Source organism: Colletotrichum tamarilloi, assembly GCF_030869305.1.
Source record: "Colletotrichum tamarilloi strain Tom-12 chromosome Unknown Scaffold_24.1, whole genome shotgun sequence".
Lineage (NCBI taxonomy): Eukaryota > Fungi > Ascomycota > Sordariomycetes > Glomerellales > Glomerellaceae > Colletotrichum > Colletotrichum tamarilloi.
Genome location: NW_026849407.1, coordinates 29,073 through 52,218, shown reverse-complemented (window position 1 = coordinate 52,218; position 23,146 = coordinate 29,073). Strand labels below are relative to the sequence as shown.

Here is a 23,146-nt window from a genome sequence, read left to right as displayed (position 1 = left end):
TACGGAGTACTGAGATACATCTCACATACTCACGCCGCACTGCTTCATTCATCCCGTTTGATGAATGCTCCCGGCGCTTAATGCTTGTACATCGCCTAACATCCTGCGTAGCAACACCGTCATGTAAGCAGACCCATCCCATGGCCCGTCAACATACATATGCATTCTACCTACCTTACTTAAAAGATCGCCATCCTCTTCCCTCTTTCTCATCTCCGCTCTGCAGCTCATCTAGGATCTCATCGTGCCTACGTTTCATCCATCTGTGCTGCCTCTCTGACATGGGTCATTAGATGCCGCCGACCAACAATATTTGCTTCTTCTTCCTGGGGGCCAAAAGATTGTCCACCTCTTGCATAGCGGATTCTTCACTTCTTTCACAACTCACCGACTCTAACGACAACTACACTACCTCACCGATACACCGAGCCTCACCGGCCACTTGCACCGATCCGGTCACTAGCAAACTAGCAAACACCGGCTGAAAAATAGCGTAAGTTGATACCTGCCAGTTCACGTGGCAGCTTTCATGCGTGTGCCTCATCTTGAGTGTCTTTCACTCGACATCTGCTGTCCGTGCAGTATTCTTGAGTGAACACACTCACTACTCTCTTACTCATCTTACCTCATGCATACTTCTGCCTCAGTATACAACTCGCAAATGTCACTGACCTTGGAATTAGACGGCACACACCAAGCTGCAAATCCAGCACCACCGAATCGTCGCCCATTCATTTCTGTTTACATAGATAAAGTCCCAAAATGGCTACCACAACCACAACCAAAACGACTACGACCTCCATAACAATGTCTACCAACACCAAGATCCCAGCCAGAACCGTCAGGCGTACCGCCAAAGACGAGGAAGCAGACCTTCAAATGTTCGAGGAGAACCGTCTCAGGGCGCCCTACGAAGAATGGCCAAATGAGGCAGGCGTGAGCCTCCCCTTCTCTTACATCAATGCCCTCCAAGACGCCAGCTAACAGCTCTAGTTCGATGGCCTCACCGAGGAACGCGGTCCCATCGAACTACACGTCCAAGGCCAGATCCCAGTCTGGGCCGCCGGCGCCCTCTATAGAACGGGCCCGGGCAGCTGCAAGATCGAAGACACACCCAAGGGCACCTACTACGTTTCCCACTGGTTCGACGGCTTCGCCCAGACGCATAAGTTTGACATTACTCCTCCTGAATCCCCAGGCGGTCAGACCCGCGTGCTCTACTCCTCCAGACGGCAATCCGACGACCTCGTCGCCTCCATCAAAGCCGCAGGCCACCAGAACCGCTACACCTTTGGCCAACAAGCCGACCCTTGTGTCGGGATGTTTGGCAAGTTTATGGGCGTCTTCGCCCGCGGCACTGCTCCCAATATCTGCGTTGCCGTCAACGCAAATGTCCCCGGCTTCGATACGAAAGATCAAGGCCCCGCGGGGCCAGGCCACCGTAACGCTGTCCGCAGCCTTTGGCTATCAACCGACTCAAGCCCTCTCATGGAGATTGACCCAGCGACCCTGGAACCCATCGGCCTCGCAAAGCAGGAAAAACTCCATCCGTCTCTCTCCGGCCCCATGTCCTGCGCCCACGCCCAGCGCGACCCGGTTACCGGCGACATGTACAACTTCAACCTTGCCTTCGCCATGAAGTCGACCTACCGCATCTTCCGCACTAGCTTTGCGACAGGCGAGACGGAGATTCTTGCAACTATTGCCGGGCCCGACGTGAAGCCAGCCTACATCCACAGTTTCTTCCTCACAGAATCGTTCATCGTGCTATGCATTCCCTCGTCGCACTTGGGCTACAAAGGCCTCTCTGTCCCCTGGGAACGAAACATTCTAGACGCCATTGTGCCGTTCGACAAGACCAACACATGCAAGTGGTATTTCATCGATCGCCACCAGGGGAACGGCGTCATCGCCTCTTTCGACACCCCCGCGGGCTTCTTCTTCCATGCCACAAACGCCTTTGAGGAGCCGGCGGCCGACGGCAGCGACGGCATGCTTGACGTCTATTGCGAGATAGCAGGCTACCAAAATCTCAACATTCTCTATAATCTCTACTACGACGTCATCATGAATCGCAACTCTGCCGGCGAGAAGTTTTGGACAGACGAGAACAAGCGCTACAAGAACGGCTGGGCTAGCCTCCAACGCTTCAAATTCAGAATCCCCAAACCCGACGATTCACAAACACAAAAGATAACAACAGTGACGACTACACCACCACCGGAGCTCGTGGTGTCGATCCCGGCCCCGCACGCCGGCGAACTCCCCACAATCAACCCTGCGCACTTGACGAAACGTCACCGCTACGTCTACAGCCTCTCGGACCGCGGCCTCAGCACCCTTCTCGACACAATCGTCAAGACGGACGCCGATACTGCCGAAGCTCTCATGTGGGAGTGTCCCACGGCTCACACGCCCGGCGAGCCAATCTTTGTTCCTCGGCCTTCTTCATCCGCTGGCGGCGCCGATGGTACCGATGGACAGATGGCCGAAGACGACGGTGTGATTCTGAGCGTCGTGCTCGACGGCACCGCGCAGACGAGTTATCTCTTGTGCCTCGATGCCAGGACCATGACGGAGCTCGGCAGGGCAGAGTGCGAGTTCGCCGTTGGCATTGGCTTTCACGGCATCCATGCCCCTTCCGGACCGGACGCGTAGGGACCGATTATTTCTATACCTTCTCGATCCCCCTTTTACAACCTTCTTATGAACCTTACGATGAATGAAACTTGCGGCGGTGCTGGAAGGATTGGTTGGTCTGGCGTTTTACGAGACAAGTGATCATGCGGGATAGAACTTCATTGCGGCAGACTTTCGACGACAGGGATTTAGACGTCTGCAAACTGGTTTCTCAGGCTGACATGGGTTTCAGTCTTTTCGAATGTGTTGATAATGAGCCTGTACTGAATGATTTGCTACGGCTGAGCTTGGTTGAGCTGGATGTACCCTAGACCTTTCTGAATTAAAAGACTCCCACTGCTCACCTTTCGCTACTTTCTGTAGGCTGTCAATTGCCCAAGGGCACTCAGCTGCAGCCTCATTGAACATATGGCGCAATGTATTGTTACAGAGGAGAATAAACGATAGGTTGGGCATTATTTCGCCATGAAGCGCAACTACTGGTACGAAAAGCACAACGGGGAACATGTACCCTTCGAGCAACCAAGCATCTCCGGCATGATCTTTCTCAAGCCCTCAGACCAGCCTTTAATAGTCCCCGTCAAACTCCAACGTGATCTCGACTCCCTTCTCCGAGTGAACCGCGGAAATGGGAACAGTAACAATGGTCGCTCTGACGCCGTGGTTGACGTTGTAGTGGAGGTCCGCGCCCGTGACGTTGACCTTGATGGAGTCCAGGTTGCTCTCTCCGCGGTGCCAAAAGACAAAGGTGTAGTCTGTGCCAATGTACTTGGACGCCTCGGCGCCGAACTTGTTATGGGGCGCGTTGGCTGTGAGTCTGCGGGTGTACTTTCCGAAGTCCTCTTGGTCGGAGAGTCTCTTTTGGGTGAACTACCGTGATTGTCAGCATTTTTTCTGTTCCTGAATGACAATGTCCACGTCTTGTAGAATTTTAGAACGAGATGAATGCGACGTACCTGCTTGATCTGGACCTTTGTGTAGTTGTCGTTAGCCTGGGCATCAGCAAGACCGTCGTAGTGGTGTGCCTCGCCGTACCAGGGACGCGCGCCAACGGCGGTCTCCAATGTAGAGTTCTTTGGCGCGCTGTCCCTGGAGATACCGTCGTCGAGATACATGTCGTAGATCTGTAGGTGTTTCAGTCACAACAAGTCTTGATAGAAGCAGGGATCTCAGTCCTTACGTTGTCCTTTCCGGGGTAGACGTGGACGGTGATGGGGTTGGCGTTTTGAGGGGTCGTGCTGGGATCGGCAACGTAGTCCCTGACGCCGACCTTGGGGATGATGGCGCCTGATTTGTTTGTTAGTCAAAGATCTCTTTCAAGAAAAGCTTGTCAAATGGCGACGATTACTGACCTTCACGGACATACATGGGAGTCGAGTACGGGAGTTGGCGCTCGTCGTCGGAGATTCGGCAGTCGTACTCGATGCGTTGGCCACCAGAGGCAGCGGGACCAAGAGGAACGCCGAGAGGGTCGTCAGGTCGCAGGTTCAAGGGGTACCAGGAGTCGGGGTACGGCAGGTAGACCTTTCTCGACTTCTTCTTGCGCCCATCCTCCCCGACGAGAGCAGGGGCGACCAGGAAATCCTTTCGGACCATATACTGGGAACTGGTGAAGCGACGGTTCTGCAAGAAGGTTAGCAGGTGGGAATCACGATGGAAGATGTCAAAAGGTAGCATACATCGGCGCTGAAAAGAGAGCGGTCGAGATGGTCGGTGACGGGCTTTGAGTTACAAGTTAGTCCATGCATCTATCAAGTTGTAATGCTGATGACGAGTACTCACCATGGCCCTGGCAATCGGCAGACCGTTGATCATGTTCTCAAACATGGCATCGTAGAGCAGTTGCATGAGCGAGTAACGAAGACGGATCAAGTAGCGGCAAGTCGGCAACACAGCTCGGTAAATCTCGGCCTCACGACCCTGGAACTGATCCTTGTGTTGCTCGTAGTGCAGCTGATAGGCGTACGGCTCCTGGAACCACTTGCCGTCCTTTCTCATCTTGCCCTGGTTAGGGCCGTCGATCCAGGTTCGGAACCTCGTGTAGTGGTTTCTGAAGACATTAGCGGGCATATAGAATTGAGATTGGAGCACAAAACTTACCGGAACCAGGGCAAAAGGGAGTAGGCCCCGTACCAGCGAATAATCAGCTCTGGGTTGGGGTAGTTTCTCTCAGACTCGATGAACTCGAATCCACCGACATCAGCACCAGAGATGGTGACGCCGGACAATCCCAGAGCGAGGACCTGCGCAACAGAGATGCGGAGGAACTCCCAGGTCGACGAGTTGTCACCAGTCCAGAGCCCAGCGAAGCGGTGGCTACCGGCGAAGCTGCCGCGTCCGATGATGAAGTTGCGTCGGTTCTCGCGCCACGCGAGCTTGTCGTTCTTCTTATCCTTGGTCTTCATATGCAAGTGGTTGAGGCCGTGGTAGGTGGCCTTGTGCAGGTTGTAACTGTACAAGGACCAGATCTCAATGGCCTTCTTCTTGTCGGCGGCTTTGGGGTCGCCAGACCACCCATCAGAGTCCAAGAGTAAGCGGAAGGGCAAGCTGCGGAGGGAGAAACAGATCAGAATGAGCCAGTTGACAAAAGGGGGGTCATCTCAACTTACGACTTCATATCACCATACTGCTCGGCGATGCAGGGCTGAGTCATGTCCTGCCAGACAAAGTCCAGGCCGGTTTCGAAGAGATACTCGTACTGCTTGCCCCACCAGTAGCGGACGGCCTTGTTGTTCAAGTTGGGGTAGTGTCCAGGGTGGCCATTCTTCCAGCCGTAGTAGACGCCGCCATGGAAGGGGACACTCTTGTTAAAGCTGTTGGAGAAGGTGTAGTCATCTCCATCCCAGTAGTCAGGCTTGTCCGTGTTGGGATTGGTGAAGTAAAGGTTGCTGGTGCCGTACTGGATGTACCGCTGCTCGAGAGCGCCAGGCGCTGAAGGATCCAGCTCTCGCTCATCCTTGAGGAAGTATTGGTTCTCGAGGCCTTCATTCAACGTGTTGTACGAGCTAGAGGGCACATTGCTGATGTATGGCGTGATGTTGGTGCTGCACTTGACACCGAGCCTGCGCAGCTCAGAAAACATCCACTCCGGGTTGGGGAAGTGACCCGGACGCTTGTCGATGGTGAAGGTGCGGTAGTCATCCTGCATATCGACATCAATATGCATACCATCAATCGGGAAGTTGGCCTGTCGGTATCGATGGACAGCGTCCAGGACCATCTCTTGCGTATCATAGCCGTAACAACCCTGATGATAACCTAGGACGTATCGGGGCTTGAGCTTCGGCTTGCCGACGACAGAGGTGTATAGCTGAATGACTTCCTGAATGCTGTCTCCGGCGAAGAAGATGCCCTGGAAACTATTGAAACGCGTCGCCACACGAAGCTGAGTTGGGTCCTTCATGCCAATGTCCACACAGATCTGGGAGTAGTTGTCGATGAAGGTTCCGATCTGGGTTTGATAACCCGGTTGGGCGTCCACCTCAATCCAGTACGGTTCCGAGTGATAGAGAGGCTCACGATCATCCAAGGGACCGACGCCGTAGACGTTCTGGTACCTCATATTGTCAAAGTCTGTGCGCGGGGTTTTCATTAGTTACATGATCCACGCAAAGCTTTCGGTGGGCTTACTGAAGTAGTTCATGTACGTCTTTTTCTTGAAGAGGTCTTTGCCACCTTGCTCGCCAAAGCCCATATAATCAGCCGTAATGGACTTGTCCAGGCACAAGATAGCAGAGTGCTCGCCATAAAGCAAACCCCTTGGCTTGGTCTTCCAGATCACAGCAGGGCGGAAACCTTCGTTCACAGGAAGAGTGAGGCTTTCGACGACATCCTTCTCGAACGTCTGCGGCACAGGTCTCGCCTCAGCGGGAGCAAGGCTCTTCAAAAGACGAACTGCGGTGATTTGGAAAGGATTGCGAGAAATCCAAAGCTGAACCTCCTTCTCAGGGGGTGCATTGGGGGTCCGCTGAACGACCGACTGCAAAATGTAGTATTGGTCATCTTCAATCAGCTCAACCTGCCATGCGAGCTCTTCGCACTTGTCCAAGATGCTGATCAGCTCGGTCGTGGTATTTCAGATGAGAGTACGGCTACGACGGATGGTTAGAGGATACGTTCTGCTCGCAGTATTCTACGCTGAATCATAAGACAACTTAGGAGACTTACGTGTTGTAGTCCGAAAAGTGAGATGGCTCTGTGTTATGCGGATCAAAGCGAATTCTCCATACTCTTGGCCTCAAGAACTGAACAAGAAGCAGAGATCCATCATTGAATCTGAAGATTCTTCCATGGCTACACGCTGGGTTGAGCTTGCCGTCAGGGAGCTTTTGGTCGGCATCGCTGTACGACACCGACTTGGGCTGCTTTACGCCAGAGCCCTGACCATCAATCTCATCCTGGAAGAAGTCGTCGGCCTTCTTGAAGATGAAGTGATCTCGAAGTTTGGTAGCTGAGACGTCTCCGCCGCCCATTTTGAAAATTGTGATTAAGATGTAGGTGTCAAAACAAGGTATTTGAAGATAGTGAATGAAAACTCAAGAGGAGCACGTTAATCGAGCTGGATGTTTGCTGCCTTTCGTGTTCACGGCTCACGTCTTATATGGTGGCAATATCCGAATCGATCCTCCTTGTTCACGGTCATTGCGGAGATACCAATACACACACGAAAACAGGATCTCACGAGCCAGAAACATGAGATTCCATGCTTTACGATCGAGACTTGGCAGGATTTTCGTTTCCTCCCCACTTCTGCCGTTTTCATTCCGGGAAAATGTTGAGATAACAGTCCAATTTTCATCTCACTGAACTTTCCTGAAATAGTGGCGTCTGAACAACTCATAAGAGACAGTATCATTCCTTTTCCAGTGTGATACGGTGGTTGACCAGCCATCGCAGGATGATCATCGAGTATGTCACTCAGTTTGTCGAGCCAAGTCGTCCCAGAATAGTAATGGTTCAGGTGAGGGATTTATCAGATTTGCATTCGTCCAGTATCACGGGCATTTAATAAATTGCTGTGATTTTCTCAACCAGAATAGTCTCAACCCCACAAATACACATGTATTTCGTACGTTGAACTCCTCTCAGTACCGAATCCCCGAATGCGGGGCGGACCGCGGGCCGCCTCGGAGGCTGAGACAAATGTCTCTTATAGGTTGCAATCATTGGACCGATTCTTGTGTTCCATTGGAGACGGGAGCGCGAGAATCTAGGAACGAAGCTGGTGCCCAGGCGCCGTTCAAAGAACCCGCAAACCCGACCCTTGAGCAGGCTGAACGCGCGTCGACGTAATTCGCTGGCTAGACCTGTAGACGTTCTCAATGAGGTGCTAAAGATCTGATTCAAAATAGAGGCGCAGGCAAGGCTACTACAGAAGTCTGCATGCGATGCGAATACCTATCACCACTTCAGCCTGGCCCCTCAGCTATCTGAGCCGGAGACACATAGCCAGCTCCCCGAAGATCAGGCCATATTTTCAGGAATTCGGGCGTTCCTCGTTCACGAAATGATTCAGAATTAGTCCTAAAGTGGACCATGAAATTGGCCAACTTTCACTATACTGCCTACTACCATGGTGCCACTACCACGCCCCAAGTTCTCGACCTCGCCGAGAGTTCCGAGCCCGGAATCATGCAATCTCCACCGGACCCTGATCGTTCCATCACCCGCGGATCCTACCCCAGAGTCGAATTTATCCTAGACACAACATTTGGCCGCGTTGATGTGTCGAACTTGGCGGTCCCTGCGTCGGGCGTTTGCATGCCAGATACCCCGCCCGACTGTCCGCCATGCGGAAAAGCTGAGCTGAGACATCATCTGCCGGCAAGCCAACATGGTGAGACTGATTCAACTACTTCTAGATCCGGCCTGCGGGGATGAAAAATACTATGTTGCTAGCGATACCGGGTCCATGCTTTTGCGAGTGTCAAGTTCGTGAATACATGCAGTTTCTCCACGATGACTTGGATTTGGTCGGATAGTATAAAACTTGCTGTGTAGCTGTGGTTTTTGGATGTGAGGCCAAGCAGATCATCCCTCCCCAAGCATTTCATCTCTACCTAAGTTCTGAAGAAAACAAAATGGCGTCCATCGACCTTCCAGTGCCCGAATTCGGGCGTGCTGTCATTGAAGACAATAGAAAAGACGGCTACTGGGTCGAGACGTTCAAGTTTGGTGAAGGCGAAGTTCCAGGACTTGTTGCGTAAGAATCTCCATCTTCAAATAACTCGCGGCTGGACGTCCAATACCCGATCGACACTGACTCTTTTCTAAGATCTGGACTGGCTTCCGGAGAAATCGAGTTCCTGGATAACCCCATTGCCGCCGCCAAACATGAGGCTAAGGCTAAGGGCGAGGAGTTCTATGCATCAGAGATCGACATCACTGGACGTACGTGGCATGCTTCTTTTACTTACAAGATAATGGTTCTGACATGAAATCAATAGCATGGAAGAAGTATCAAGTGGCCAAGTTCGACAGCCCAGTCGCTGTCGTGGCCGTTGACATCAACAGGAACGGGTTGACCGACATTGTGGTTTGCCACGACTACGGCCCATTCATGCTTGAGTGTGATCCCAAGGGAGGTTGGATCTCCTGGCTTGAGAACCCCGGTCGTGAGAACTTGGGAAAAGAGCCGTGGAAACTCCGAATGATCGGCCGTTGGCCTGCGATGCATCGCATGAAGGCTGGATACTTTACACAAAAGTACGAGGGGATTGACGCCTATCCACAAGGTCTAGACTGCGATTCATTGGGCTAAACTTTGACTAGATCCGTGATGGAGATTGTTGCCGCATCGGTTGTTTGTGGACCGCACGACAAGGTTAGTCGTCGCCGTGTCAGAATGCGTTCTGTTCCTGCTCTCTAATCACTATCTACAGATTACCCCCATCCCCATAATCCGCTTCCAAGCTCCTGAGGATGTCCTCAATGCGTAAGTCAACTGCCTCGAACCAAAATAAAGTAGTGACTCGCTAACATTTGTCAGCACTGAGTGGCAACGCTCAATCATTGACGATGAAAACTTCACCGTCATTCATGAGTTGACGGTGAAAAAGTAGGTCGACGCTTTTCACTCCGCACGCCAACGTGAAGAGCAGAGATTCCGGGAGCTAAACAAAGTTCAGATTCAATGGTCCTACTGGACTCGATTCTATCATGGTCTCATCCCGCGAAGGTGCCAACTGGCTCTACTACGAAGAGGGCTCGTGGAAGCGACAGCTCCTCTCAAGTGGAGAGCCGAAAGAGGATCGACAGCAGCCCAACTCTTTATCGCCGGGATCTGGTGACCATTGGGGCACTGGCTGCGCTGATGCTGGCAAGATCGGCGACGATCCGTTTGCTTACATTGCGACGCTGGACCCCTTTCACGGTACAACGGCCTGCGTCTTGTCCAAGGTTGGTCGTGGTATGAAAGATACACAGTGGAGGCGCCACATCCTGGATATATATGGCACGCCCAACCAGCTTATGAAGTACGGTGATGGACCCGGCCACTACATTGTTTGTGCCGATTTCGATGGTATGTTATGTTTGTTGGCAAGCGCTTTAAAGGACTGGCTGACTGAGGGCTTTCTACGTGTAGGCGATGGCGATGACGAGTTCCTCCTGGCTTTGTTCGGCTCTCTGGATCGCGACAAGGACCTGGAGTCTATTGTTGTAAGTCTGGACGACGACCCGCATCTATGACAAGATTGTGGTTGCTGACATCCAGTTCTACAGCCAACGAAGGGACCCAACCCGAATAAGGTGAGTAGAAACGCAACACTTGGTCCTCGGCAGCTCATATTTTGTAGGGCATCATGTACTACAAGGCAATCGATGTCGAGAAAGGATTATTCGCGAAGTGGAAGATCGCAGAAGAATCATCAGCTCGCATCGCAATTGGGTAAGTTACCGAGGCCGTGTCGGATTGGCTGGTATAATACTGACACGGCACGTTCGTAGTAACTTCACCGGTTCTGATAAGCTTGACTTGATCTCGGTCGAGTACAATGTTCCTCGGTATTACGAAGAGCCCAAGCCCGTCATTACACTTCACGTCAATAAGTTTGCCAAGCCCAAGCCCGCCGTGACTGAGCGTCACATCGTACCTACGGTGTGGGACAACGAGGGCTTGGTGTATCTCGCTCGGCCCAAGGAAGTCAAGAGTCAACAGTCTTTCCCTCTGATCGAGGTTGCAAACTATGCGATTAGCATCGAGATTCACCCACTCGGAGCAAAGATCCCTGTGGGCAAGAAGGATGGCATCAAGGTCCTTTACGGTTCCGTTGCTGATATCGAAGGCACTCGTACAGCCCTCGGCTTGCCTCCCTTCCCCCGGATCGCGCCTATCTCCAGCGAAGACAAAGAACTCAGCGCCGACAAAGAGAAGGGGGCCATCATCCTGAGAATTGTTTCTCTCGGCGAGCCTGGCGTATGGGAGAAGGCCGGGGATGTCCCCGTCAAGACAACGTTCAACACCAAAGAACTTGGCCTGGAGTTCCCCGACCTCAAGTTCACCAAGGTTGAAGATCTTTGGTGGGGTGACAACTTCAAGGGAGTTGACTTCACCAACATGTCTGGTTTCCACTTCCGATTCCAAGACGACAAATCACAGATCGCGCATCTGCAGTTCTGGACTGCTGGTGAGTTACAATAGTGTTCCAGGAGCAGAAACTGTTTCTGATCGATTTGCTTACCATATCCTCTGCAGGACACAATGTTAATTGTGGAGTTCACAACCACGGTAACGATATCTTCCAGGAGATCCACATCTGTCTCTCCCCTGGAACCGAGACCGGAGGTATGTGGAGGCTCAAGGAAGGCAAGGAGCCTGAGTCTGCCGGGCCGGATGACTTTGACAAGGTCCCACTTCCCCGTCTCAACGAGCATGGAGGTCTGTGGTACCGCGACTCGTACGGCGATGCCGTCCGCGGGCACAACAATGTTGTCTCTTACCCATGGCACAAGTGGCAGGGAGGAAAGGGCAAGAACGTCGATGTCTGGTTGGCGCTGGAGTTCAACCCTGATTTGGCTCAGTAGGCTGCAGTCTGATGCAGACGTGCAAGATTGGCGAAGTGTTGCTGTCGCTCTCTTAGTAATTTTCACCAACAAGGTAGCTTCTAATATTCTAATTCTAGTGATCAACAGACTGAGAATTTCATGCGTGAACGGTAGAAAGCTGTCGCTTTCACGATCGGACACCATCTCTAATTCTCATTCAAGTCCTTACAATCACGAGTAAATAGTGGGCGGCTTCCTCATATATAGATAGCCATTGCCTACTATTGGATCCGAAAACCTCGCCCAGTCTCCGACATGAGCGGGGTCTAGATCAACGATGGAAGCTGTGCCAGGCGTTGATGTCACAATTGGAGCTCAAAACTCCGTGACCAAAACTCCGAACGCGAAACTCCGGCACCAAGACCCACCAACATGCCTCCGGTGAAACGTGTCCCAGCTAGAAAGGCGAGCGGGTCAAATGAGAGACTCGCCAGATACTTCGCATGACTAGGAGATGTTTTCTTAGTGCCATCGTCTGTGGATTTTCATCTGCCGGCAGACGATTGCTACATCGGGCCGAGCCCGAAACATCGGAGAGGCGAGTCTGCCGGAGTTCTGACCAGCTGTGGCACTGACGACATGAAGGCGTCCCCAACATCCGTGGCCTGGGGAGTTTCTGAGATGCACAAAGGACATGTATATAGGGCCGATCTTGACCATATGACTTCCTACAACTTTGGTAGGAATGACAATATCGTTGAAATCATTCGTACTTCACCACAGGTTGCAACCATGGCAGACTATTCAGTCTTTTCCGAGGCATCTCGAATTCTCAACGATGTCTTGCTTGCCGACCCCGCCCTACGACTCCCAGACTCTTTCAAGAAAGCAGCTACAAAAGTCAAGTTCCTTGGAGATGATGCAAAACCATTCGTCCTCACGCCCTTCAAAATCACCGAGTCATCCGCTTCTCTAACCGCCCTGTTAGCCACCGCAGCCAACGTTGCTGCGGCAGAGAGGTACGGCATAGAGTATCAAGACGTCCAAGTCAACACCGACGCCGCGACGCTTTTCCTGGAATCCGTTCTGCTGCCAACAGTCGGCGGCAAGCAGTTTCTTCAGGACCCGCAGATGGCGGCTGAGATTGCCAAGATGGACATACACCAGTCCTCAAAGCCCATTAGGCGATACGCAACAAATGTCTACAAAACCAAGGACGGCAGATGGTACCACCTGCACGGGTCGATGAACGCGGGGCCAACAATGGAGATGTTGGGTGTCGAAGATGTCGACGTGACCCCCGAAGAAGCCATCAAGATCTACGCCGAGAAAGTCGCACATTGGCATTCAAAAGAAATCGAAGAGGTCGCCAACGAGAAGTACTATCAAGCAGGTGTCGTGTGCCACACGCCGGAAGAGTTCTTCTACAGCGAGCAAGGGAAGATCATGTCCAAGGAGCCACTATGGACCATGACCCGTGTGCCCGCTCCGCGGAAAGAGTGGCCGAAAGCGCGAGATGATCAGGGTTTCAAGCCGCTTGCTGGCATCAGAATTATTGACTTTTCCCGGGTGATTGCGGCCCCAGCGGTGTCCAAGATGTTGAGCGTCCTCGGAGCCGATGTTCTCCGCGTGTCATGCGACAAGCTGCCCGACTTCGGTGCGACGATGCCGGACTTGCAGACGGGGAAACGGGACACCAACATTGACCTCAAGACGGAGGATGGCAAGAGTGCTTTTGCTGAGCTCGTAAAGGGTGCTGATATCCTGGTGGATGGATATCGCCCAGGTGCTTTAAAGAGACTAGGATTCGATACGACCTCCTTACGCGAGTTGAATCCCAGCTTGATCTACATGCGAGAGAATTGTTACGGATTCAAGGGACCTCTGGCTCACCGATCCGGATGGCAGCAGATTAGTGACTGCTTGGTTGGTCTTTCTCATCTGCAAGGCAAATTTCTCGGCGTAGATGAGGCTGTTGTCCCGCTTCTGCGTAAGTCATTCGGGCTCACCGGTGCACAACACATTTGCTGACGATTATCCAGCCAACTCTGATTACCAGACAGGCTTGGTCGGTGCTACTGCTGCCATCCAGGCCTTGATTGCCCGTACATCAGAGGATGTCACGTTTGATATCGATATCAGCTTGACACAGTACAACATTTGGTACTACAACCTAGGCCTTTACTCCGAAGAGCAGCAACGGGACCTTAGAGCCCGTGATCCCGACTTCAGCCCGCGGCATTATGACGACATGGGCACTCTGGTTGGTAAGACGCACCAGTCCTGGAAGAAAATTCGCCCCGACATCTTCACCCATCCCGAATACTTCTGGGACATGAGCGGACGGAACTACGGGCTCGAAGAGGACATCAGAGTTCTGGCTCCCGCGTTCAAGTTTGAGACGACTCAAATTGGGTGGGAGGAGCCGACAGGTCGAAGAGGAAGGTCGAAGCCCGAGTGGATCTCATGAATCTTGTTGTGTCTATCTTCGTGCTGAATGGTAGATAGCCTAGGGCACACTTTAGCTTATAAGATGAACATCGAAGTATCATCTCCCAAAAGATGTTCGAATCCCCAAGGAACACCCCAAGAATCGAGGGTGTTCTGGTCAAATGGCAGAGAGTTAGTTCCGTTGATCCCGTTGCTTGGGTTCAAAGTTGCTTCGTGATGAGTCTCGAGTAGGGGAGAAAGATCTGATAAAGCTACTCGAGAAGAGTCTCGCATGGTGTCCGAAGCGCTCTCTTGGTTGAATTCCTTGCCATGAGCGACAGTCTGGCCGCGGCTAAATGTTGTATTCCCTGGTTGCGATGATGTGCTGTTGGACGTATTCAAGGCTTCTAGAGCAGCCCTGTACACATCCCGACACACAGTTCGTACCGGAGTCAAATATGAGCCAGGTTCAGAACGTTCGAGTAGGGCAAGACGCTTCAGAGCTTTTGAGACAGAATCGAGATCCTCGGCGACGTTCGGTGCGCGGGGTCGACGCAAAGTATAAAGGGACAAGATGAGGATGGCAGTGACACTGATCGGAATCACGTCCCTAAGAGGAAGAATTAGCAACTGTTTGTAAAGATTGCATTGCGACATGGTTCGCAAAATGGGATTACTTACCAAGTCAAGCTTTTCCAGGTATCCGGGATGAGTAAATCCAGCTGGAAAATTGCCCTAGCAGCATCCACAGAGTTCTGAATAGATGTTGTGACCTGGCCTGATAAAACTGTAGATGATCGCTCCGGCGACGCCAACGACCTCCAGTCATATTCACTCTGTGCCCGATGAATCAGAATCACGCAATGCTGATAGGTGTAATTCAAGCGTAGAACAGAAGAGTAGTTGAGCAGCTCGGGAAGACTTTCGAGATCCAAGACTGTCGAAAAGTTCGCTCGCCAGTCATCCAAGTCCTGGTTTAGTGCTTGCGTAGCATCTGAAACGACATCTAAGTCAACCCCTTGTCCAAGATAAATCTTGGAATATAGTCTAGCTTGGATGACAGCCAGGCGAGAAGCGGCTATGAAAATGTTGGCTAGCCCGTTGGAAGGAGCATGGGTGCTGAACTCATGCTGCAACAGTAAATCAGGCAAATCAACCTCAAAGCCACCGAAATCTTGCGCAGGAGGCCGCCCGGTCCGGAGACTCAACTCTCGGTCCAGAGAGAAAGCAAGCCAGAATACATTGGCTCTCGTCGCTTTCTCTATAGGGCTCAGCGACGAGCTGCACTCCTTTCTGTGTAACCCGATGGTGTGTGCAAGTCGAATGGCGTTGGCCACTAACATGAAGCTGGGCTGAGGATTGGGAGTACCCAGAAAAAACCACGCTAATATCAGCAGAGCTTGGACCGACATGACTTGAGTGGCCCTCATGAGTATGTCCAGAACGGTGTCGAGTGCGTTGGCCGCATAGCCCCAGGCCAGTTCCTTGTCGTCAGATATCCCTTGTTCAACGCGTCTTCTTTGAGATATTGCCAGGACGGCGTTGAGTGACGTCCACCAGGCAGGGCCGCCGTCAAAATTGCCAGAGTATTGTTGACCAAGCAGTGCGACAAAGGCAGGTGGGTGAAAGAGTGGTAAAGCCATGTATTTTTCCTCGAAGAAGGCCGTAACCAGTGAAAGAGCTTCGGGCCACGACGGCAGATGGCAGTGAATCCTTTTCTCAAAAACTCGTTGCAATTTTGGATGCGTCCACAGAGACCAAGGCCCCGTTTTTGAGCCCGGCTGGATATTTTGACGGCGAGCCGATGTTGTTTGTTGATCGAACGGTGGTGGCTGAGTTCTGAATAATGCGATGGCGGAAGATGGGCCTAGAGGAAATCAGCTTGTGCATTTGCTTTGGAGTGTCCGTCGAGACGGCTTGTACCAAAATATCGCAAATCTTGTCCGGCACCCATGAGAGAGTCTTGAAGAGATGTATTGTCAGTGATAATGATTATTTTGCCTAGTACAGAGCTCTGATTTAAATCGTCATTCCTAAAGTGGGCGAGGGTTGAGCTTCGTATGGATGAGCAGTGCTCTCGCTGCTTTGCAGCTCGGACGGGGATCCTTGAGAAACAGATGCTGCCTGTAAATTGTCATGATTTGGGACGCATACTTTGGCTCTAGTCTTGCCACCATCAGGCGAAGGTGATCCGAATACTGAAGTACCAGCCGCCTCTTGCGCCCTACTGGACCTCGTGCGACGCGTGGATGACTTTACAACGTCGGCATAGTTGCACATGAGAGACAACTCCAGGCACCTAGTACACTTGGGCCTACTGCCGTCGCATTTGACCTTCTTCATGCGACAATAGTCACAGGCCTGTGGAGATAATCAGCTATCAGCAATGTTGCGAGAGACGTCTGAGAGATGTTAACCTTGGCAAATCGACGTCGCCTGTCTCCTGCAATCACACTGTCTGACATATCCAATCAAAAGTCCGAGAAGTCTTGAAGGGGTGCATGAAAGCCTATTGCGGGACTCAATGTAAGGTACCCAAGATTGAGGTAACTTGAAGAATGAGGAATTTGATTGGAGGACCACGGCGACTTCCACAGAAACAAGGAGTGACTCGGAGGCGGATTAAGCGAGAAATCCGTTTAGCTGGGGCTGTTTCATCAGACCAATCAAAGCCCACCAGACCGTCCAGTAAATTCAGAAAGCGGAAGGCACAATCCCACTGTCCCTAGCCCCCGTCCTGTTCAGGTCTCCACTATCCAGCTTGGCACGGCGCACGGCCTGCCGTCAGAGTGAAGGAACTGCCGGTCAACATCAACCCCGGAAATGGAGTAACAACCTCAACTACCAACAGGGCTTTGAATTACCTTGAGGAGTTAGCAACTAACATATACTTGAGGCTCTCATGTGACATCCATGGCTTGCTTCGTGCTCTTCATATCGAGTAGAAAATAATAGTATAATATGACCCGAATGGCAAAAAGTCAGTGCGCTCTCAAAGAGCGTTGCAGGACCAGGCTTTGGTTCATTGTCAGACTTCTTACCTTTTAACATGTTTTGGTTTAAGGTACTCTCCATTGATCAAGTTGTCACAAATTCTACAATGGTCACTTGGTGGCAAGATCTCGAACGAGGTGGTCGATGCCACTACATAAAATCTCTAGTTCCTTCCCGACAAGATTCCAGCAGTTGTGTACCTGAGGCAGCTGGACTCACCTCACAGGAAAGGCGTTAGCCCTAAATGAATGTACATATGTTGTTGAAGGGGTGGATCTCGCCTTCCCGCTTCTCACCATCCCGCTTCTCACCTCTCTGCAATAAGGCTCTCCTGCTTCACCTCGTTGTCTACAACTTGCCATCTTGATTGGCTTCGCGACTTGATTCGCGCGTCCTTTGTTGAGGTCTTTGGCTATACTACGGTACCTACCATCACCGACCTGTCAATTATCTCTCCCACCTCCATCAATCGTACCGAAGAACTAAAAATGGGAAGTCTCTCGTCAGTTGTACCCCAAACTCCTTTATTCTCCTTCTAGAACTAACTTCATCAGGTAGCTAGCCATAGCATCCTCAAAGACACGATGTCGGATCTAATGGAGGCTCAACTGCAGAAGCCGCCGATTGTCATCGCAATCCGTAACGACGCGCCGTTTCCCATCATCCAAGTCGCACCTCGCAGCCATCCGAAAGACTTGCACAAAGCCAGCGAGTCTTGCCATCAGGTTGAGCTACCCAAGGCTCTCAAATACCGCAATGCCGCCTACTATACAGATGTCGCAGATGACTTTTTAGACAATGCCGACTTTGAGGCATTGGCTGGTCTAGACACTGGCAGACCAGATCCCTCGATTGTGCTTCACAGCAATGAGTCAGATGTTGCAAGGTCCATTGACGAAACCATCAACCGAGTGATCGCATTGGTGCTTCTTGGGGGGCACCCAGATGGAACACTCACGATGAGCAGCACCACACAGAGATACAACAAAATCGACATTCCTGACCCCGAGCCGTATGAGCCCAGTTCTATCACATGCATCCCCGACTGGACAGCCGCGTGTGCCTACACCCCCGAACCCGGCAAAGAACAGATCCTCTCGAACCTCGTTTTGGAATACAAGGACCGGGGCTTGGTCTTCACTAAGGAGTTTGAGAGCGAAATGCAAATGACTCAGGAGCGATTGGTTGGTGCTATGAAGGAATTCGCGGAACGTGGCAATCAGGTTTCGAACTCTATCGCGACAAATTCGGGTAACGACCAAGCCGTCGCAAGCGCCGACACCGCTGCCCAGGCTCTTCGACAGTCGAATGTTCGTTACAAGAAGCAGTCTACGCTGGGTCGGCAGTTAGCCACCCCATTCACTCCGCATGTCACGGAGACACTGCATCAATCGACGAGTTACGCTATCACCACTCCCGCTCGCTTTGTCGGTTTCATGGAGCATCAATCCTTGATCATGTTTGAGTTTGAGGGTCTCACGAGAGACTCCATGTCAAAGGACGAGATCACGCGGCTTCGAGCAGGACCAGGCCAGATTGTTAGCGCAGTGGTCGTCGACAACCCGGCTCAAATCCGACGCGTCGTTCTCGGTGCCTGGCTACGCAGCATTCACGTTCTCCATGACTAATGTTTGCACGTTTCTGGCCAGCATTTGTGGATTGTTCTGGAACCAAAGGGGACGTTTGGCGATGGGTTCTTATAGAGGCGATTGGGGGCTATTGGGGGCGATTGATGTGGGCTTGAGGAACTTGCCGTGCAGAAAGGCTCACGTTTCCTACGGCATCAACATTACTTCACTTCTGTATCTGTAGAGAGGAAGCTTGAGAGTGGGATAAAGGATACAGCAGCAACTTCTCAATTCAGTTATGTTTCTTGATTGTGCCCATCATGTGCCGCCGCTTGGCATCCACCAAGTTACCGCTAACTACCTCAATGTCAATCCCAATACCAATTTGCAGTGCCGCCCCTCTCTTCCTAGAAAATGTTGTCCGATTTGTCCTCGAGTGTCAGACTCTCCAAATCAGTTGTTAAAGAGTCAATGTCCTGATCAGTGGGCCTCGAATCTTGCGACTCAGTGTAAGAGTCGCGCTCGCCAGATATTCCAGCCAACAGTAGAGACTGCGGCATAGGGTGGGAGTCGTCAGAAGAAGGACCGGCTGCTTCGTCTTTGTCGTTCAGGCTGGGAATGTTCTCATTGTGATCTTCCTCGGTAGGAAGCGTTGTTGAGACATGGGCATTGTCGGAGTCCACGGACTTTACCGAGGGGTCAGAAGTAGTCGCGACCGTCGGGGCAACCGTTTCCAGGTGACTGCCACTCTAAGGCTGTTCCTCGGGCAAGGCGCTTGTAGATGTTCCCTCGAGCTCGGCCAGACCGTCGGACGCAAGAAAGGTATATTCTTCATTGGGCGTCAAAGGACCAAATGTTTGAACGACCCATTGGTCGAGCAAACGCGGGCGGTTGATGTTCGGACCTTTCCAATGGGCAGGGATCCAGCCTGCGAAAGACTCCAGTCTCTGCCAGCCGAATCGAAGGAACGGATGGGGCTTTGTTGGATAGTTCTTGTACGTGTCAGCAGGCTCCCTGCGCAAATCATCGACCAACGCCTGCCCATAGCCAATCAGAACAGCCCTGGGTTTCTCCAGCGGCTCACCGAGGTTTCGCATGGAAATTATAACATTGCTAGAGTGAAAACGGCAATGATCAACTCCAATGTACTCTTCCGACATAGTACCGTCCATGAGCTGCTTTATAGTATCCATTCTTGTATCGAGATCTGTGGTGAAAGCATCGCGTGACTCGGCGCTGTTGTATAGCTCAACCACCTCATACTTGGGGCCATCAAGTGCAAAGAGTTGGTCGAGGCCGGTGCCATCGATAAATTCGGTTGCAAGCACCGCAACATCCCGGGTCCGGTCTGCGAACGATGGGTTGATCGACTTGACTTCCGTGATCCATCCTCCATAGAATTGAGGAGCGACATGGGGGAAGCCAGTGAGCTCCTTTTCAAAGAGGCGGTTGTAGGCGCCGAATTCGTCACTGAATGCTGAGTCGGCCTGGATTGTGACTTTGATGAGGCGCTTGGTGATGTCGATGGTCTTGTGCCAGAACAAGGGATCGAACACCTTCAGGAAGAGTAGCTGTCCCTCAGACGGGATCTCATGCTCTCGTTCATTTGGGGCGGCCGATGGCGAAGCGACAACTTTGCAAAGGAATTTTTGGGGACCAGGATGGTATCCAGCACTGCCGTCAATCATCCGAATGATCTCGACCTCCATGGAAGCAGCATGGCCATCTTGGTTGTTCTTGTCAATGGTCTTGGGCGCATTGTTCGGGTGGAAAACCAGTCGTCTGAGCGAAAAGGCCTTCTCTTCATCGGATACCATCATGTCGCGAGAATTCCAGCCATCCGGAAGCGGGTAGTGATGATCGCCGTAGGGCGGAAGCGGTTTGTGTGATCGGAGAAGAAGTCGTCGTCCTGGCGAGTAATTCTTCTCGTGTTCGGGGAGAATGTCCATATCCTCCCTTCGACGTCTGACAGCTGTCTCCTCGGGAGAGGAAGAAGCCATGTCGATTTCGTCTCAAAGTCTGATTTTTGATATCCTTGATCAGTCTGATGCCGGTTTAGGCTGAATGGAAGTAGACTTACCTGTTGAATTTGAGAGACAAAATCGACGGGTTCGCGATGAAACTCAGTTGTACAACGAAAAGCTGAGCAAAATTGTGGATGAAGGACGGCAAGGATGAATGAAAAACCTTGGGGTAGGCGAAAGTGAAGATTGAAAGCGCCAAGGTAGGTAAGGGCTTCGGATTACCTTGTGCGGTACCAAGGTGAGGCATGGGAGGTAGGGAAGGCACAAAGGTGGTATCACGAGGACCTTCCAAATGTGTATGGTCAGACCCACTCACGGGAGCAGGTACCTTAGTAGTCACCTCGGAGTTAGGTGATCCAAAAAGATGCCTATCAACGCAATATGATTACGAGATCGATTCTTTGTATTGTAACTAAAGGCTACCTAGTATTCTCAAGGACTACATCACAGACAAGAAAAAGAAAAAGAAAAGGACAGATATTAAAAGTAATAGGAAACAATAAGAACAACAGGAGATTTAAGAGGGATAAAACAGTATGGATACCTTAATGAAAATAGAGGTAGGTTGGTGGGCGGCCAACAATGCCACCCACTGGGTAAGGTGAGGTGAGGTACGAAAATCGAGGAAGGCACCTTAAGGTTCTGCGGCTCCGCAACTGCACTGGCCAATCTCGATCTGTCTCCCCCCCATCAAGGCAAGTACCTTATTCCTCCCGTCCCCACTATTCGTTTGGGCACGTCCTGGTCTCCTCTGACAGTGGTCAGAGACTTGTCATGAGAGCATCAATCACCATACTCGAGACTCATCACTCATCACGTGATAAGATAAGTGTTCCTGATCAGGTTCATCATTGAGGTAGGTAAGTGAATATACATGTAGTCTTTAAGGGCTAGATGAGGGCCAGGTCAGATATGCCCCCCCTCACTCTGACCGCTACTCCCCCTTCCACCCGCCCTACAACGGGACGCGCCTGCCTCACCTGAAGGTTTACTACCTACGCCTACCTTGGCTCCCAGGCGTACCTACCTTACCTCAACACGCGTCCCTTCTTGAGCCACCTTGTCTTTGTTTTCCCGGAGACCAACGACCAACTTGCTCCCCTCAACGATTCTCAACCACAATCGCCGACTGTTATTTCCTCAGTCATCCCGTCGGTCTGTCTAGACAAAATAGGAATATTTGCCGAATAGGTATCCTACTCTACCTCACCCTACATCAGTATCTTTGGCTAACCCATCAAGAAATCAGGTAACCGATACCAATTTGCAGACACGTCACAATGGGTGACCAACAGGCCAAGCCGCCAATCGTGGCAGCTATTCGCAACGACGCCCCTTTGCCGGACATCTCAATTGGAGATTGCCCCAGGTCGAAGAACTTGCACGATGCAGGTGAAACAGCCAACCGGATCGATTTACCAAGGGTCTTGAGTCGAGCACCTAGCGACTATTACACCAAGGTCGCGGATCGGTTTTTAGATACTGCAGACTTCAGACTGCTTGACGGCGTCGACCTCGGACGTCCCAACCCCACCATCCTGTTTCACCGAAACGTATCGGACGTGGCTAGATCAATCGAAGACTCCATCAACCGAGATGTTGGGCTGGTTCTCGTCAAAGGGCACATGCCGGGAACTTTGGTGATAGATAGAACGACTCAAGCTGGGAAGATGATCAAGATCCACAATCACCAGCCATTCGAGCCAGCGTCGATCATTCCCGTCCCAGGCTGGACGGCCAAGTGTAAACTGACCGCTCCTGGTCAAGAACCCATTGAATCGATGCTCGTCGCCGAGCACAAGGATAGAGGCCTGGTCGCCGTGGAGGAGTTCGAGACAGAGCTCGACAAGACCCCTGTGGGACTGCTGAATTTGTGGCAGGAGGTACAAAACAATGCCGCCGAGCTGACGGAGATGCTCGAGACGGCCAACAATGAGGGGATTGCGCAAGACTTCCTACGCCTCACAAGTGGCCTCCGAAACTACACGACACCTCACAATCGTGAGTTTGAGTCGACCTTCGGAATCGAAAATCATCCCAAGTCTCCGTTCGAAAAGGAAGTCACCACAACGCTTCACGGGATTGCCACCCATGCCGTCGTGGAAGACGCTCCCTACGCCATACTCGGAGACTATCAGTCACTGGCAATATTCGAGTTTACCGACATGTTGACCTTCCCGAAGGTGAACGAGATCGACCGGCTTCGTCGGGGTCCGGGCAACAGGGTTCGAGTACTGGTGCTCAATAATGAGTCAGAGAAAATCCGCCGAAACATGATTGGCGTTTGGCTCAAGAGTATCGGAAGCGAATCAGGTGAAGCCTGGATGAAGAGCACCGGAAGTGACTAAGACAAGGGCAACACGTAGGAAACGGAGAAATGAGCTGGTGGTTGAGTTGCTGGTGAAGGGGTGGGGAAGGGGATAGAATGGAAATGTTGGCGTGTGGGATAATTGGACTCGGCCTGGAGTTTTGGTACCATGGGCCTGTTTTATCGATCATGGAGTT

General features: G+C 51.8%; 8 protein-coding genes across 8 annotated transcripts; 5 read left to right on the top strand and 3 right to left on the bottom strand.

Moving 5' to 3' along the window:
- Positions 1-762: 762 nt before the first annotated feature.
- CTAM01_07573 (carotenoid cleavage dioxygenase 1) lies at positions 763-2,658 on the top strand (the record flags this gene model as incomplete). The annotated part of the gene is made up of 2 exons (XM_060523595.1): positions 763-936; positions 994-2,658. The coding sequence occupies 2 exons, from the start codon at positions 763-765 to the stop codon at positions 2,656-2,658; spliced, it is 1,839 nt and encodes a 612-aa protein (XP_060381649.1).
- Positions 2,659-3,207: 549 nt separating this feature from the next.
- Positions 3,208-7,112, bottom strand: CTAM01_07572 (alpha-1,4-glucan lyase; the record flags this gene model as incomplete). Its single annotated transcript, XM_060523594.1, has 10 exons — positions 3,208-3,510; positions 3,597-3,764; positions 3,821-3,927; positions 3,993-4,263; positions 4,320-4,361; positions 4,423-4,690; positions 4,741-5,187; positions 5,250-6,213; positions 6,271-6,692; positions 6,808-7,112. The coding sequence occupies 10 exons, from the start codon at positions 7,110-7,112 to the stop codon at positions 3,208-3,210; spliced, it is 3,297 nt and encodes a 1,098-aa protein (XP_060381648.1).
- A 1,608-nt stretch (positions 7,113-8,720) lies between these two features.
- Positions 8,721-11,664, top strand: CTAM01_07571 (uncharacterized protein; the record flags this gene model as incomplete). The annotated part of the gene is made up of 12 exons (XM_060523593.1): positions 8,721-8,842; positions 8,915-9,030; positions 9,087-9,345; positions 9,412-9,463; positions 9,522-9,574; positions 9,629-9,697; positions 9,768-10,162; positions 10,226-10,299; positions 10,363-10,389; positions 10,437-10,528; positions 10,588-11,267; positions 11,336-11,664. 12 exons carry the CDS (start codon positions 8,721-8,723, stop codon positions 11,662-11,664), a joined length of 2,268 nt encoding a protein of 755 aa, XP_060381647.1.
- A 753-nt stretch (positions 11,665-12,417) lies between these two features.
- Positions 12,418-14,095, top strand: CTAM01_07570 (formyl-CoA transferase; the record flags this gene model as incomplete). The annotated part of the gene is made up of 2 exons (XM_060523592.1): positions 12,418-13,615; positions 13,668-14,095. 2 exons carry the CDS (start codon positions 12,418-12,420, stop codon positions 14,093-14,095), a joined length of 1,626 nt encoding a protein of 541 aa, XP_060381646.1.
- A 56-nt stretch (positions 14,096-14,151) lies between these two features.
- On the bottom strand, positions 14,152-15,698 carry CTAM01_07569 (fungal specific transcription factor; the record flags this gene model as incomplete). Its single annotated transcript, XM_060523591.1, has 2 exons — positions 14,152-14,665; positions 14,737-15,698. The coding sequence occupies 2 exons, from the start codon at positions 15,696-15,698 to the stop codon at positions 14,152-14,154; spliced, it is 1,476 nt and encodes a 491-aa protein (XP_060381645.1).
- Positions 15,699-17,633: 1,935 nt separating this feature from the next.
- CTAM01_07568 (uncharacterized protein) lies at positions 17,634-18,677 on the top strand (the record flags this gene model as incomplete). Its single annotated transcript, XM_060523590.1, has 1 exon — positions 17,634-18,677. The coding sequence occupies one exon, from the start codon at positions 17,634-17,636 to the stop codon at positions 18,675-18,677; it is 1,044 nt and encodes a 347-aa protein (XP_060381644.1).
- Positions 18,678-19,366: 689 nt separating this feature from the next.
- CTAM01_07567 (uncharacterized protein) lies at positions 19,367-20,617 on the bottom strand (the record flags this gene model as incomplete). The annotated part of the gene is made up of 1 exon (XM_060523589.1): positions 19,367-20,617. One exon carries the CDS (start codon positions 20,615-20,617, stop codon positions 19,367-19,369), a length of 1,251 nt encoding a protein of 416 aa, XP_060381643.1.
- A 1,304-nt stretch (positions 20,618-21,921) lies between these two features.
- On the top strand, positions 21,922-22,989 carry CTAM01_07566 (uncharacterized protein; the record flags this gene model as incomplete). The annotated part of the gene is made up of 1 exon (XM_060523588.1): positions 21,922-22,989. The coding sequence occupies one exon, from the start codon at positions 21,922-21,924 to the stop codon at positions 22,987-22,989; it is 1,068 nt and encodes a 355-aa protein (XP_060381642.1).
- Between the last annotated feature and the right edge of the window lie 157 nt (positions 22,990-23,146).